Genomic DNA, 17596 nt, shown 5'->3' on the forward strand with positions numbered 1-17596 from the left:
GCCCCCATCTCGGCTTGCCAAAAATTGCTTGCCCCTTTTGGCTCGCCAAAATTTCTTGCCCCCCCCAATTTTACCCTTCCCCAGGGCTCATAATTATCACACATTTGTTTTTTTTATTTTTTTTATTTTTTATTTTTTTATTTATTTATTTATTTATTTATTTATTTATTTATTTATTTATTTATTTATTTATTTATTTATTTATTTATTTATTTATTTATTTATTTATTCATTCATTCATTCATTTATTCATTCATTCATTCATTCATTCATTCATTCATTCATTTATTTATTTATTTATTTATTTATTTATTTATTTATTTATTTATTTGTGATTATATATTTGCTTGTTTATTTATTTGATCTATTATTTATTTGTTCATCGCTCGCATCTAAATAAATAAATAATTAAATAACTTAGCAAGCAAGCAATAAACAATCAAGCAGGCGTGTGTTCAAATACTAACGCGATCAAACACGACCAACCTATCCATCAATATATCAATAATCAATCAATCATTACTTCAACAATCGCTCACATACTCATTAACTCACCCAATCAAAATGACAGTGGAGTGATTGATTGATTGAGTGAGTGAGTGTGGGGGTGAGTGGGGACGGTGTGAGTGAGTGAGTGAGGACTATCTTTTATGTGCAATAGTAGTGATAGATTGATTGAGTGACCGAGTGATTGATTGAGTGAGTGAGTGAATGATAGTGGAGTGGTTGATTGAGTGATTGATTGATTGATTGAGTGAGTGGGTGAGTGAGTGAATGATAGTGGAGTGATTGATTGGTTTATTGAGTGAGTGAGTGAGTGAGTGAGTGAGTGAGTGAGTGAGTGTGGGGGTGAGTGAGTGTGTGAAAGTTGAGTGAGTGAGTGAGTGAGTGAGTGAGTGAGTGAGTGAGTGAGTGAGTGAGAGAGTGAGTGAGTGTGGGGGTTAGTGAGTGTGTGAAAGTTGAGTGAGTGAGTGAGTGAGTGAGTGAGTGAGTGAGTGAGTGAAGGAGTGAGTGAGTGGGTGAGTCGAGTGAGTGAGTAATGAGAGGGGTGAGTAAGAGGTGTGAGTGATGAGAAGGGTGAGTAAGAGTGACGGATGAGTGATTGATTCATATAGTTCGAGATGTGATAGGTGATTAAACAAAAATAATTAAATAAATAAATACACGCACAAACAAATAAATACAAAATGTAGATACATAAGTACCATAAGTATAGGCCTAGGCCCTATAAATTAAATAAATTAATAAATTAATAAATTAATTAATAACTTAATAAAATAATAAATAAATTAATTAATTAATAGATTAATAGATTAATAAATAAATAAATTAATAAATTAATTAATTAATAAAAAAAATAAATAAATAAATAAATAAATAAATAAATAAATAAATAAATAAATAAATAAATAAATAAATAAATAAATAAATAAACTAATTAATTAATTAATTAATTAATTAATGTAGGTCTAGGCCCTAGAATTAATAAAACAATTAGATAAGAGTTTAATTAATGAATGAATGAATGAATGAATGAATGAATGAATGTAGGTCTAGGCCCTAGAATTAATCAAATAATTAGATAAGAGTTTACTCGAACAGACCATCATTGATTTAGACATGCAATACAAAAGACTCTCGGCATGATTGCAATATTAAATTGAAACACTGCACCGAGCACCACATCCCTAATCTGTGAATGATACTCAAAAACCTGTTATGTACGTCATCAGATTAATTATTCATGAAGTCGGTCCGGCGGTTGGAAATCAGCGATTACCTGTATTCGCGCTGTGCCGGTTGATTTTACAATGGGTGAAGATACTTTGTCATTACAGAATCAGAATCAGAATGTTTTATTAACAATTACCGAACATACAGTATGGTTAATACACAATACAACTATAATTACATATGAAACTACATAAACTACTAAAAATAAGAAACAAAGTTTAAAATATATGATATCATAATCATTAGCACACATATCTAATTTATATGATGTAAAACTTGTACAAAAATTAACCAGTAATATTTAACCCAGCGCTAGAATGTCACTAGACTGCTGCCCTCAGTCGTCACTACGAAGCATACACAGTACATGCGAAGTGTAGACGGCTGATTGGAATTAGTCTAGAATGTCACTATAATACTGTCACGTCTCAGCCGACCAGTAAAAAATTGTATGGTGAAAGATTTAGATCAAGTCTAATTCAGCGCTATACAAAGACTCAGACTGTTCCACTGACCTGTGTCTTCACTCATCAGTGACTATCGCCCTCACAACCAAATATTTACAAGGCATCAATTATTGAAAGCGGAGTTTACTTGCTTCATTTATAAATATACTAACAGATTTCACAATATCATAATCTGTCGTACCAATTATCATTATAAATAAATCCTGCTCGGATAAAGTTGTGAAATCAAAGGTTTCAGATAGATCAGAAAACAATTTCAAACGATATTGTTTAACAAGATTACAACGCATAATAAAATGAAATTCATCATCTATTTCATTCAAATTACAAACTTGACAAAGTCTTTCTTCAGGTGGCAAACGTGGTTTTGAATAACGCCCCGTCTCAATTAAAAGTTTATGGGCACTAATACGTAACTTACACATAACAGAAGTAGAGGATCTATTTAAAAAAAGAACATAATTTTCATGTTCAAATTTTGTTTTAAATTTACAATAAGTTCTAAGCTTAGGGCTATTATTAACACATGAGAACCATTCCTTGTTGTATTCAGCCTGTAATCCTGATAAAACGACATCGGTTATTGATGATTTGCAAAGAATATTTGGTTTATTCCATATATCACTATGATGACCAATTAAATTACAAATATTTTTGATACCTTTTGACCAAGTAAAATAATTATTTACATCTAATTTACGATCTTCTAAAAGAGCCTGAATTACCAAGGAATGGTTACCGGTCATACATTCATTATTTAATTTCCACCAATACTTGATTGCTAAACATAACATAAATAATAATAGTGGATAACTTCCTAATTCCCCTCTTACTGCGTGATTGGATGCTTTTTTATGGACTCCCAGAATCAGCTTACAAAGTTTTACATGAAGCATTTCGCTCTTAAGTTTATCACATATGTTAATAAAATTACCATCTTTCAATCCTTTAAGTAAATAAGGAGACCAAACTTCACAACCATAACTTAGAATAGGTCTAACGAGACTAAAAACAATTTAAAACTATTAGAACTAGAACAGTATAAATTATCTCTAATCTTATAAAATGCTTTGCATGATTTATCATACAAAAGATTAATAGCTGTTGTAAAAGATCCTGATGGTGTAAATATGATACCCAAGTAACAGTATTCACGACATAATTGAATATTTTGATCTCCATAATTAAAGGAGTAATTAGTCAGAAGGCGACCACTTTTATTGAAAATCATGATTTTTGTTTTAGCAATATTAACAGTAAGTTTCCATTTTTGACAATAGGTATTCAATCTATTTATGGAATTTTGTAATCCAGAAGAACTACTTGACATGATAACTAAATCATCAGCATACATTAAACAATTCAGATTTCTTGTACCAAAAGAAATTGGATCACAACTATTATCAAATATTAAAGGAAGATCATATAAAAAAATGCTAAAAAACAAAGGACTGAGAACACATCCTTGCTTAACACCCACTTTTGTAGAAAATGACTCGGTCATCTTGTTATTACATTTAACAGAGAAAATTGCGTGGTAGCTCTTGGAAAGATCTTCGCCCGGAATAGTTGCTCATGCTGTAAACTTCCAGAAATTATTTTGTAATTTTCCACAAATAATATCTTTCTGAATCAATCAAGTGTTACTTTAGCATGTGTATACCGTAGAAATAAGTTCTTAATGACATAAATGGGTAAATACATGTTACAACATATTGTAAAATACAAAATAACGGATTTTATTTATTACATTAATTTTCTGTGAGAAAACACAAAATAATCCATCGAGCTCCATCGCTGAGCGACGAGCGATTGGTATTTGACCAATGAGATAGCGCGCTTTAGCCAACGCAACAAAAAGCTCTTTATCTCATTGTTAAATTCCAATCATTCGTCGCTGTAGGTAGAGCGATGAAGTATGACTTCCTCAGCCAAAGGTGCAAAGGTCAATAAGCCCAATCGCCATTGTGACTTCCGGTTTTTGAGAGCACTTTTAGGACACTTTGACCTCTGACATATCGGGAAAATTTCTCTAATTATTATTTATTTATCTATTATTGTAAAAATGTTATCATTAAAAATATTTAAATAATTAATTTATACAACAAATATATTTTTTGATTTGTTTTATTCTAGTAAAACTTTTTAAATTATTTTTGTATGCACAAAAACCAATATTTCTGATAGGTCAAAGGACAAAGTGTCCTAAAAATGCAAAAACTGTCCCACAATGCATTGCAAACTTCTAATGCCGATTTGGCTTATTGGCCATGTGTCATCTGTTTACATTTCCAGGGACCTGATAAATAAAGCTCTGTTTATTTCAATGTTCGTGTTTAAAGTTGTTTTCTTTAAACTTCCGTGGTCGTGCCTGTGCGTATCGCGTACACGAGCGTAAACACAAAAGCAATAAACAATCACGCTGATTGGCTGATCAATGCACTTGACAACAAGCCGGCTGACCCATTGGTCTTCGGCGCGGCGCGTAGTAGGCGACCTTGTCACTTCTACGCGATCACAATTCACCAGCGCGTACCCGGACCACGGAAGTTTAAAGAAAACAACTTTAGTATTTAATGTCTGAATGAATACGATGCTTGGAACAATGCTTGGAGCAAAGTGTTTACGACTGCAGAGAGGGTTGCCGTTCTTCACCCAACAAAGGTGGCACTCGTTTCGAGGTAAGCTTAAAAATTAGAGAGGTAAGCTTAAAAACAGTTCCAATAATCGAAACTCCCGGCTCCGACCTAGACTTGCTTGCCAGTCCTATATACGCCGTACCTATGTATATTAAGGACTGGCTTACGCCATTTTGGATGTCAATGGGAAATACACACTTAACAACTGCTTAACGATTTGCGCCGGTTAGAAACTTGAAAAAAAATCTTTAAAATTTCATCAATGTATGGTCGCATGTCATAAGTTGGGTATGCAAAAAGGGTGGAGGGATTACATTTTTCGGAAAATTGCGTTACAAATTTGATTGGCTTTCCGTAACCCCATATCCTACAGCAGTGGTTGATACCTTATTTTAAGCCTAATATTATACTCTTTCAGTCTACTGAAGCATATAATTATACATTATTCAGTAAAAAAATCACATCAGTTGAAACGAAAAATGCCAGGGGTGGAGGAGCAGGCGGATGTGGAGCAGGCGGATGCGGGAGTGTGCAATAGGGCCTATGTGAAAATTCACATGTCAGCATGTCAAAACTACTGCTTACTTTTTCAAATCTAGTGAGGCTATGATGTACTGACAGCTTTGAATGTTGAATTTGTACAACTAAAACAATTACTGACTACTTAAGGTGGTACTACACCCCCTGATAAATATTTTGACTAATTTTGCATTTTTCTCAAAAAGTAACTACACACTGGTAACAAAAGTTATGTATATTATAGGGATAAGGACTCCAATTACTTCACTGAAATTTCAGTGATTCAAGACAAGGGGTTCATTATATATGTTAAGAAATGAGGTACATTCTAGCGGTACCTCCTTTCTTATCATAAATATAACATACCGCTTGTCTTGAGTCACTGGAATTCAAGTGTAGTAACTGGATTCCTTACCCCTATAATATACATAAATTTTGTTACCAGTGTGTTATTATTTTTTGAGAAAAATGCAAAAATTGTCACAAATTTATCAACAGGTGTAGCGCCACCTTAACAGGTTATATGTTCCATTTTTTTCATTTTTGATGAAATCCTAGTTGAATTTCAGTATTTTTAGCAACATGTTAATGTACATTTCTCTTCTTGATATTCATTTCCTCAATAATAGAATAACCGTCTCGCTAATTACTTGTTAAAAGGTCATTGACCTTCACAATGTAATTAACATACATACAATTATTTTAAATAGTTCATTTGAAGCATTAATGTATTGAGAACATATCCTCTAAATCTGATGCCATTCTTGCATAAAATAAAAAATTTACAGTCATTTTTGTAATTGAGGTCCGATTTGAGAAAAATGGATTTGAAAATTGAGATTTACATAGACGCCTGTGTATTAATTAATTAGTAATTAAGCATTATCTCATAAATTAAGCATGTGTTATGGTTAAAAATGGTGGTAATTATTAGAGGTTGTCAATATATACAACATATCAAAAAATATAGTTTTTGTCATTTTTGACCATGTAATTGAAATTGTACCCAACTTATGACATGCGACCGTATATAAAAGTGGTACCAACCGTATTGTGCTTGCTAATTTAAGACTCGGTTGAAACAAAATTAAGGATCGAAAGCATTTTAGTGTCCAAAAGGCAAAATTATCGTCAAAGTTCTGCGAAATCGGCACCCTTGAGAAGGGTTCAGAATTCGAATCGGGAACGAAAATATCCGATCTTTGCGATCAAAAACACAAAATTACAACTTTAAACATACTATTGGCAAAAGACATTATTACCAAACAATACAGAATAGAAAATTTGACATCATTTTCTCAAAATATTGAAAAATTTGCTCACTAGACATCGAAAAAGTATGCAATCCAATTCCCGTTCAAACGCGTGGGAAACTGAAAGTGCGATAATCGTGACTACTCCGACCGGGAGTTCCAACAGGTGCTGTGTATGTGTTTGTATATATTTAATGTGCATTCACATACACACTTAGCCGTCGGTTCGAAGAAATCGTTGCTCGAAAACTGATTGCAAATTACACATTTGTAATCATTTTTCACCACAAAATATGATATGAAAACACAGGTGAGCAATGTATGAATATATGGAGAGGAATTCCATGGAGAGGTGAAACAGGTTATTAATTATTGTCAATATTAATATTTTGCGACATTTATAATGAAAATAATTAACACTCTACCCACCCTATGGCACCTTCTACAACTTGAGAACAAGTCCTCAAACGTTCGAAATTTGTAGTTACTACAACTGGCTTAAAAAATAGAAATTAATATAAACATGCAGTGTACATGGTGTATGACTCCATGAGCATATATAGGTCACCCCGGTCATCCGGTTACTTATATGACGCTACAGTCAGCTACACTTACGCTTTTCAACCCACAATAGACCGTGCAGCTGAGCGACTAGTTGAAGACTTCACTTAGCAGAGCTCTTTGCATTCAGTTGTTTATATTCTGTTTTGATCTCGAATCGAGCAAATTTCTCGGCCGATTTCGGTAAAAAAAAGGTTAAATACTTGGCGAAAATTGCATTTTATGTGAAACTGAACACATGAACATGTAGAGGAGAGTCTTTACCCCACTTTATTTTTGTTGTTGGCTGGAGGCCCCCATGCCATGTCAAGAAGTTATAGAAATGGTAGTATTTTGGCCGATTTGAAAAGGGACAAACCACAGAAAACTACAAAATTTGACTTTTGAATCGGATTTGTTGTCAACGGAGGTCAACGGCTTGTGACGTCACTCTTGGGTCACCTATACAACATTGTACAACCCCTAAAATAGTCTACATTTAGTGATAGTTAAAATTGTGATCACCAACCCTTTGCGGCCTGCGGTTTGGCTTATAATGGCTCTGTTAGTGTACAAATTTGTACGTAGATGTCTCCGCATTTTTAATTCGCTTATTTATAATCGGAACCTAGGGCATTCATGAACAATGCCTCCGAGCCCTCCGTTCAACAGTTCAAGCACATTCACTTAAAAAGTAATATGGTACCGTAATGAATAATCATGAAAAACAGCTGTTGTGATTTGAAAAAGTGACGGCCGCATATTTAAAACGTTCATTCCTATGGCTTAATTAAGGGGGTACTACACCCCTCGATAAATTTGTGTCTATTTTTGCATTTTTCTCAAAAACTAATAACACAGTGGTAACAAAAGTTATGTATATTATAGGGGCAAGGAATCAATTACTACACTGGAATATCAGTGACCCAAGACAAGCGGTTTGTTATTTATGATCAGAAATAAGGTACCGCTAGGATGTACCTCATTTCCTATCATATATACTGAGCCGCTTGTCTTGAGTCACTGAAATTTCAGTGTAGTAATTGGATTCCTTGCCCCAATAATATACATAACTTTTGTTACCAGTGTGTAATTATTTTTTGAGAAAAATGCAAAAATAGTCACAAATTTACCACATGGGTGTAGTACCCCCTTAATATCTACCTGGATGATTGAAAATATTCATACAAATTGACATATACTGCTTCAACCCAGAAGTACAAACCAAATTTGTTGCATCGGGGGTAGATGCTTTGCGTCACATGCACTGACTGTGTGTTAAAAAACATGACGCATAAAGAGCATGGTGCGCGCAGAGAAGCATAAATTACACATACATTGTACTGAAATAATTATTCTCATACCTCCAGTTTCCGAGGTCTATTTACTTTGTACTTCTGAGTTGACAGACTTTATTTGGGTATCTGCAAACATGGTGGGTACAATTGGGCATTTTACCCATACCGCGGAAACATGGCATGTTGCCTCAGGGGATCGACGCTAAGTCAGGTACCGCGTGAGCAAACTCAAAAATAAGCGCAAACAGCGGCGTACATACTAAAAGAAACTTCGCGTAAGAAGAGCGATGTCGCCAGGTCTGTACGCTGTACGGCGTCAGCTGAATTGAGTACGCTTTACAGGCATGAAAAATTCCAATCTGTGTATTAATAATCTAAGATTTTACCACATTTATAATGTGAAGTAAATGGTTGTTTATGTTCAAAATGCTTATTAATTACAGAGAGGAAAAGATTCTACAAAAATGTGAGCATCAGCCAAATTGGTAGCAATAAATTTGAAGTCAACCTGGACAAAAGAAAGTTGAGGACACCATTGGGGAATATATTCACTGTACCAACAGAACCATTAGCCATTGCTGTAGCCACTGAGTGGGATGCCCAGAAAGAAATCATTAAACAACATACAATGCATCTGGTGAGGAATTAATGTTATAATTAGAGAATAAAGGTAGAACAACAAGGCCAAAGCCTGGGTTATTGAAGTAAGTAAGGCATCACAGTGTTATGATAAGTGCATGACAAAGCCTCCAGTCACACTACAGTGGAAACTCGTTAATACGAGATCGCTTAATGCGAGAATCCGCTTACTACGAACAGACACTCGTGGTCCCGATTTCCCCCTATTATTTACTGTACAAAATAAACTGTTTAATACGAGGTAAATAATACGAAATCCGCATAATACGAGCACTTGCTGTCAGTCAAAGCTTTTGTTTTCTATTGTTTTTATGATGGATAAAACGAGCTAATTTCCCAAGGAAAATTTATGATGTAAATCATGTGAGAAGTTGACAAAATACTCGCTCGAGACATCACTTTAGCGGCAAATGATGAGGATTCCCTTTCCTATTTTTAGATGTTATAAAATCAAGTCATGACGAAATTTGCCATATAAGGCCAATTATTGCTGACGACATCCATATCCATATCAGACATATCAGACTAGCCAATCGCAAACGCGGAAGTCTGCCCTTTGATCGAAAGTGGGAAACCCTTCAAGGCATGTTTACTAACTGCTGGAAGTAGGGGAAATCCCGATATCGCCATATAATTGTTTTATTTGGTTACGATAATCAGCTTGAGAAAATCATCTGAATTTCTTCAGAAAGCTGTGAGAAAAATGCCTCTTACCGAAAAACAAAAACAATTATTAGCCTATCATACCGATTGAGGGAATTTCAAACTGTGACATTGCTCGGAGGCTGCAAATCTAGTATAAAATAATGAAGATGGCTATGCAGACTCGACCAGTGAAGTTTTGCTTGTACAGCCCACTGAGCCGACTTTAGGCTTAAACACATGCAGTCTTCCGACACATTTTGTACCCGACTTTTAAAACAAACTCCGCTTAATACGAGCTAAACATGCCGACCCCGGCGATCTCGTATTAACGAGTTTCCACTGTATTAGGCCTATACTTGAGTGGCCCTCCGGGAAAACCATCAGCATGAATGCAAGAATATATCGTAAGTTCCTTTGTATTTCAATGTTACTTACAATATACAGTTTGCATTCTTCAGATGATGTGAGTTTGTCAGGATAGTCCCAATTTTCAGCATTATTTGTTCAAAAGCATAAGAATATTAACTGAAAGCAGTCAGGACATATGCAGTACCGGTACATGTAAATGCATTGGTGATCATTATACCTTATTTGTTCCATTAACTGCCCATGCCCCTACCTAAGTGCCCAACCAGTGACTTTACAAGTGAAAATGCAAATTGTTACTGCCCATGCAAATCTGGTTCATGGTCTGAAATATATGACATACTGATGTAGATGGATGGCTATTTTGAGCCATTTTTGTCTTATGCAATTATGTAAACAAAGTAAAAAAATAAGTCCCCGCCAAAAATGACTTTGCTAAGCGCCCTGGGCAGTTAATGGAACGGATATGGTATTTGATATCAATGTTGAATCCGGTATTTGATATATCAATGTAGTCATCTTGTTACAACCAATTAAATTACAAATTATAACTTTTGATTAGCCAAAGTAGACATGGTCAAAGATCAGACAAAACCTTGTAAAAGAGAAGTATCATTTAGAGTCTATGATTACATCTATCTACATGTGCAAGTAATCTTTTGGCATGGTTTTACATATTCTTTTGCTTCTGATTTTTCTCCTTCCAGACATCATTATGTAACACTGCACAAGATAATCCTTCCATGAGAGCAAAAGACAAAGTTGTGAGAGGCATTCTTCACTTTTTAGACACAGACACAATATGGTAAGTTGGCATTTTGTAAACAATTCGACTTCTAAACAGAAAATTGCTATGAAGTTTTCCATTGTTTGAAACAAGACTTCAGAATAAATGCTACCCTAGCCTGAAGTCAACTTCAATTGTGACATCAAATTCTGATTGTAACTTTGGATTAGCATGAATTAGACAGGGTATTTACACCACGTCCAGAATGTAGTCGACTTCAAACAAAGGGTGAATTAGACTTTTACGCCTTTGCTCATGCTTCAATAGTCATTATGAAATCGCCCTCTAAGGGAGTTTTTGTTTACATTGCAAAATTTTGAAGCGCAGATTTGAGTTTGAATTAAAAGAAACGGTCAACATTAGAACAAATGAAGTCTAAATTTGACTGAAGTCAACTTAAGAGTCTAGATGTAAACAGGGTCTAGTATTAGTGTTTGGTTAAAGTACTAGGGGTAGGATTTGGGACATAGATAAGATCATTGATCCTTCATATGATAAGATTAATTTAAATAGGGTTATTGTTGCGTGTATTTCATTTCTTTTATTTCCACCATTGCTTCTTCACAGTTACAGGTTAAATGAACCAGTTGAACTAGTGCAATTCCAAACAGCTGAGTGGGATCCAATGTTAGAATGGATCAACAAGAAATATGACACAGAGATAACATCATCAACATCAATAGTTGGACCTCAGATACCGGATTCAACCAAGGAGATGATCACAAAGCATTTGAGCACAAGGAGTGATTGGGCACTAGTAGGTGAGTGATAAAGTTACCATTGTCAGGCCCAATTTTGACCTCAGGATATTCATTTCACATAACATAGTCACTCAATCAAGTAAACACTGATTTGCTATGTTCCCTTGATGGCCTGCCATGCTTGTAGAAGAAGAACATGAGTAAAAATATGTACTCCCAGTCGATGCACAGCACATACCACACCTTTAAGCTTCAGAATGAAACACCAGATGTGAAAAGTTGTGGTCTACAACATGCCATTCAGTCCTACTATGTAGCCTATTGTAGGGGCAAATTGGGCCTAGGGGAAATCAGACCCTTATCCGTGTGCTCAAGGTGAAATTTACCCCTACCCATGTTACTGTCTTGCTAAAAGAAATAGCAATCAGTGGCTTTAAGGTGCTGAGGACAAATTTCTTCATCAAGGGAAGACAATTTCATTATTGTGTTAAGGCGACACAATCTTTTGTTGGTCAAAGCAACAACAACAAAAAATCAATTTTCATTGTCTAAATCAATATATTATTGAAAAATAACACTTTGATGTTTTGCAAAAGTTCATTCTACAAATCGTATACTTTGAAAACTTGCTTGATTTATTGTTAATGAGTTATGTACATTTTACAAAAGTGTTGTTGTTTCAGCCCTCTTTACATCATAACTCAAGAACCACAGGACCTACAAAAGTATATCTGTGATATTTGAATCCTTCTACATGCTCGCTATGAATTGAGCTATGCAATTTTTGCCAAAGCTCACTACCATTTGCACGATGCTGTGAACTACCAAATTGCAAACTTGTTTAAAATAGTTGCTAACCTCAAAGGTCTAGTGTACATGTATATAATAAATGGATCATGATTTACACTTTTTTGTACTTACCAGGTTATGAGAATACAGTGCAGTGTTTGAAATCTGTGGTGCTAGCATTTGCTTTGATAGATAGGGAAATTACCGTAGAGAGGGCAGTCGACTTGTCTAATTTGGAATTGAATTACCAGGTGAGTACTACTACATACAGGCAGCCCTGCATAGAATACTGCACGTGTAATAGAAGAGTACACAATTTATTTTGCACTAAAAATCTGTAATGAGCATAATATCAGTGAAAGATACTGGACTGTAAGCCTCTATTATGGTGATACCTTAGATTTAACTGGACATTGTACAGTGATATAGTCCTATAACTTTGATGACCAAATTGTACTCATTGAATAACCTAACTTGCAGACTATTCTTAAAATTCATCTATATTTCAGTGTTCCACATCTTCCGCATATGCACTTAATACGAAAGCTAAAGTTTACTTGATCTAATGGCAGCACAGTTTTTCCAGAATTTAACTATTTTGCCATTCCACCTTTCATTGACCTTTTTGGTAAATCCCATAATTCCTTGCGATTGGACCTGAGATGTCTTCATTTGACGTCACACCAACTTGCAATGCACAGTAGCGGTGATCACAATGTGCCGTGCGCATCAGCATGACCTCAAATGAGTATCCGACCATAATGGCTGCAAGGATGTTTTCTTTTATTTGAGATATCAGCAACGACAAATTGCAGAAATACTAGTAACCAAGTTATAAAACTAAGACAGTAGAAGGTACAGATTCAAACCCTTTGGTTTATACACGTCATGCATGTCATGAGTGCCTATGACAATAACCTTATTCAAAGGTGCAGCAAGACAATCAGGCTTACTATGGTAAATGTTGACAGTGTAAAATATTCACCAAAACTGGTTGAAAAGTGCCCAATTTTGTAAAAACTCCTAAACAGCCTGTTTTAGTGAACTTGGTTAAAATTTTACAGAATAAAAAACTTTCCTTGGCATTTTATAGATCTAGTTTCTGGAAATTGATAAACAAAAATTTGGGTTAAAAAACATTTTTTTGGGGATTTTCTCCAAAATGTGAGCATTTCTTCCCAAATTTAACTTCACAGATGGATTTGTAAAGTAGTGTTTGCCATTTTAAATATGTCTAAGGCTCTAAGGTTTCCATAATAAATTAAGGGTTTCCAGGGTTATGACCAACCTTAAATTTCAATACAATGTTAAATCATGGCTTACTATGCTGTTGAATTTGGTCACATTCAAGTTCTTCGACAGCATTTTGTAGGCTCATTCCAAGTTTGCTAGCTTCAAATTATTGAAATCTACGCTCTACTAGAGATCATCAAACAGAAGATTTCACTATATCTGGCTCTAAGCCCTCAATATGTCGTTGCTACACATAATTATTGCAATACAAGTAAAACTTTGTCACAGTTTTGCTATGCAAAATTCTGACACTAAATTATGCCCTGAATGTTGCAACTTGGGTTGCCTTATCTTATGCTAGTATTTTCTGCCTGTGTTATTTCTGTTGCAGGTCCAGAGATGGGGCAATGTGGAATGGTCACATGATATTGAATATGCCGACTCAAAGGCAAGAGTTGCAGCAGCATCACTCTTTGTTCACCTGGTCACAGAACAAACAAAGAAAATTAGCAAATCATCATTATTATAGCACAGGATATGTGGATCAAACTGATGTGCATGAAGGACATTGAGGTATCTGAAATAACTGAATAGTTAACTTCAAGGAGTCATTGTGAGAATCAACTAGAATTGCTTTCTAATGCAATTATACTCAACATTACAGCCAATCTGTGTGAAAAACTAAGTCTTGTACCATCTGTCAGTTTCTCTAGCCTCCTAGTAAGAAAACAATTCAACAGTGAAATTTACCTCGTAACGAACCTAAGGGGACAAAAGCCCAGGACTCACCAATACTTTGGTCCTAATTAGAGTTAAGGGCAACATACCGATTTCACCTGAAACTATCAGTCTGCCTCCAGCTTCCCATCTTTTTGGGTGGGTGAACACCTGTGATTGGTTGAAGGTGTGTGACCTGATTGACAACCTCACTCCACCCTCTTTAGTTGTTGGCATCTGAAGAAAGCCAGCCACAGTAACATTTAAGTTGTGTCTTTTTTAGATGGTATGATCAAACAAGTGATAGCCTCATCTTCATGTTGGTATATCACTCATACATTGCTCTGAGCTATAGACGTTTTTAAATAGGAAGTGGTGCAAAGATGGCTGCTGTTTGTTTATGATGACCAGTTTATAATAGTATCCCAGGTCATTATGCAGCTGTTGGATGCAGCACTTATGCTATAGTATTTTGCAGTAAACCTTCGACGAGCGCGACTACTGTGATGTTGCAAATTCGGAGCTAACAATGCGTACAGCCAGAGAAGATGATAAAAGAGGAGGTCGCTCGCTGCCCACATCAAATAAATAATGTGTGCATCCGCCTATTGATGGAAACAATGATCTAATCCGATTGATCAACTAATACGATAAGTGGCTTTTGCGAGTCACGACTGTCTAGCTCTAAACGACGCATGCCCGGATATCAATTTGTTACGTCAGTTGACCGCGAAATATAATTTCTGTATTGTTTGGCATGACTGGCTGCTAAGTTTGACCCGAGATCCCTGTGAAAAAGACCGCATTTTGGATCCAAATAGCATTTTTGGACACGTTTGGACACAAAAGCGGGAGTATATGGAGAAACTGACACGAGTTTGAATTACTGATTACACTGGTTTTATGTTTCCGTAAACGGCCGCAAATATTCAAATAGTTATCATTTAAATTTCTTTTCCTTTGACCTTATATTAATTTGACTGGAAAATTAATTATGCTTGACTTTCCATAACTTAACAATTTTTTTGATTTTTGTAATGGGAGTTGCAATATATAGAATGCTTCTTCACTCGTTTAAAAATCATGGTCACCCTGGTTAGTATTTTTTTTTTTAAACAAAAAAAGCATGATTTGACTGCAAAATTGGGACTTTAACGATGTACTTCCGTGTGTGGAATATTTTCTCCACTGGAGAGAACTACCAAATCAGGCAAGCGTGTGGCGGATGAACAGATTACCACAAAGGAAGTTTCAAGTGGTGTTTTAAGTACCCCAAACAAAGAAAAGTGAATAGAGGTTAACTGTGGGTAATCGGATTATATGTTCGAGCGATCTCCTCTTTTCTCATCTTCTCTGGTACAGCGCACAGTTCATTCATAAATTTCCACCCGGCAACTGCAGATTGCCTCAGCAGCCAATCGGAGATGCATGCGTCCAACGCAGTAAATATGTGATGTATGCTTAAAATACGCACTCGTCAAAGGTTTACTGCAAATGATTATAGTTGTGCTTTGTGTAACACAATGTGACGCATTGTGTCACTAACGAGATACACATGTAAAGATGCTAGCGTACGCTTTGTTACACTGCGTACACACCTGGTGCATGTGACCAGCTTTTCCAAATGTTTCAGATGCTGACTTGAAAAGGTCTATATAGTGATACACTTTCTGCTTCAAACATCAAAACCACTGAAGCAAGTTAAGTTAAAACTTGGAATCAGATTAATTTGGTGATAGGCCTTCATGCAAAGGTAGAATATGAAAAAACAAAAATTGGATCACCCACATTTAATAATCCTGTATGTAGGTTTTCATACATATGATGGGTTTAGGCCACTCAAGAAGAGTTGTAAAATTAGCATTGACTGTGGTGAATAAAACAGAATGAAACAATATTTGTTAAGAAAGTCATTGATTTATATTTCTTGTTATTGATAGGAATTCACAATATTTGGGTTTGATTTTTTTCTCTTCTTAGTGGTTACCTTTGACAATATGCTCTGTACTGCATTTATGTACATTGCACATCAACATGAATTATTCCCACCGCTATAAGGAAGTCTTCACTTGATTGAAAAGTCATCACTTTGAGTACAATTAATTAAAAGCAATAAAATCCAGATGAACATGTAGAGAATTTTTTAAGCAGCAACATGATACTACACCTGTTTAAAGATATCAGAATGACCAAGAAATTAATTAGTGAATGACCTTTGGTCTGATTCCAAACATTTGCATGACAGTTAGATTTACTGTGCTAGAGGATACATTTTAATGTGTATAATGAATGACCTTGCAAAATGCTCTCCATATTGAAAAACATACGGTCAACTTGGTCAATTACTGATGGATGGGATATGCTTATCACTGCCGACTTTAGGTGAGTGGTACATGTTAGGCTATGTTACGTCACACTGTGTAATCTGTTTTTGCATATAACAAATCCGGTCAAACTTCATTCAATCAATAATTTCACAATCATTTGGACTTGTTTTTACACAAATTTGGTATCACACTGCAGCTAACTGAATTCTTCTCCAATTCATATCAGTTTTATTACTTTCATTTAAGTATACTCAGAGTTGCGGCCAATTGACCAGCCAATCAAATGGAGTATGTACTTATATGTAATAATTGCCTAATTGTTCATGAACAACCATCTTAGTAATCAGGCAGTTGAGTGAATGCCAAATATGAAATGTAAAATGTATACATTAAAATCTTGCCATGATGTGCCTTCCAGTTTGTCATGCCCTAGAGTGCAAATTTGGCTTGAAATATTGTGTGTTGTTACGAAAGAATTGAGTGCATCATGAGCATACAATCATTTTGTACCAATGGATGACCTTTGTTACCATTTTACAGTTTCATAACAGTTAAAAACAGTAGCTTTTTAATTTTACTTAAACCTGATTGATGTTTCACAAAGGCACTGTACATTCAGTTGATAATAATTATGTATTGCAAATATGGACGGAATTTTCAGAAATATTTTCTCTATATACAAAAAAATGGAAGCAAACTATACATATTTACAATAAATTCAATAGGGAAAATATGTTACAAATATTAAACAACCTTGTCTTCTCTGCAGCTGGTTTAATTCCACTCACTCCACACAACCTGTCTTCCAATTTAAATGTATAATACCATTTGTGGTTGGCTATGAAGATCCAACATGAAACAGTCCTATCCAGGAACTTCAGTGTCTGAGTTTGATATAATCACTCTAGGTGACTATCGCCATGACAATGTGGTTAAGATTTT

At 35.2% G+C, this 17596-nt stretch overlaps 1 protein-coding gene across 2 annotated transcripts; it reads left to right on the plus strand.

Moving 5' to 3' along the window:
• Nucleotides 1-3871: 3871 nt before the first annotated feature.
• LOC140159613 (ATP synthase mitochondrial F1 complex assembly factor 2-like) lies at nt 3872-14723 on the plus strand. 2 transcript variants are annotated; one of them, XM_072183115.1, is made up of 7 exons: nt 3872-3895; nt 4772-4882; nt 8894-9087; nt 10808-10905; nt 11455-11648; nt 12513-12628; nt 14002-14723. In XM_072183115.1, the coding sequence occupies exons 2-7, from the start codon at nt 4786-4788 to the stop codon at nt 14137-14139; spliced, it is 837 nt and encodes a 278-aa protein (XP_072039216.1). In that variant the 5' UTR covers nt 3872-3895; nt 4772-4785; the 3' UTR covers nt 14140-14723. The 2 variants fall into 2 exon arrangements, with proteins under 2 accessions (XP_072039216.1, XP_072039211.1); XM_072183110.1 differs by lacking the exon at nt 3872-3895 and adding an exon at nt 4353-4536 and having other exon boundaries at nt 4767-4882.
• Nucleotides 14724-17596: the final 2873 nt, after the last annotated feature.

The sequence above is a fragment of the Amphiura filiformis genome, chromosome 1 (genome assembly GCF_039555335.1).
Source record: "Amphiura filiformis chromosome 1, Afil_fr2py, whole genome shotgun sequence".
NCBI lineage: Eukaryota > Metazoa > Echinodermata > Ophiuroidea > Amphilepidida > Amphiuridae > Amphiura > Amphiura filiformis.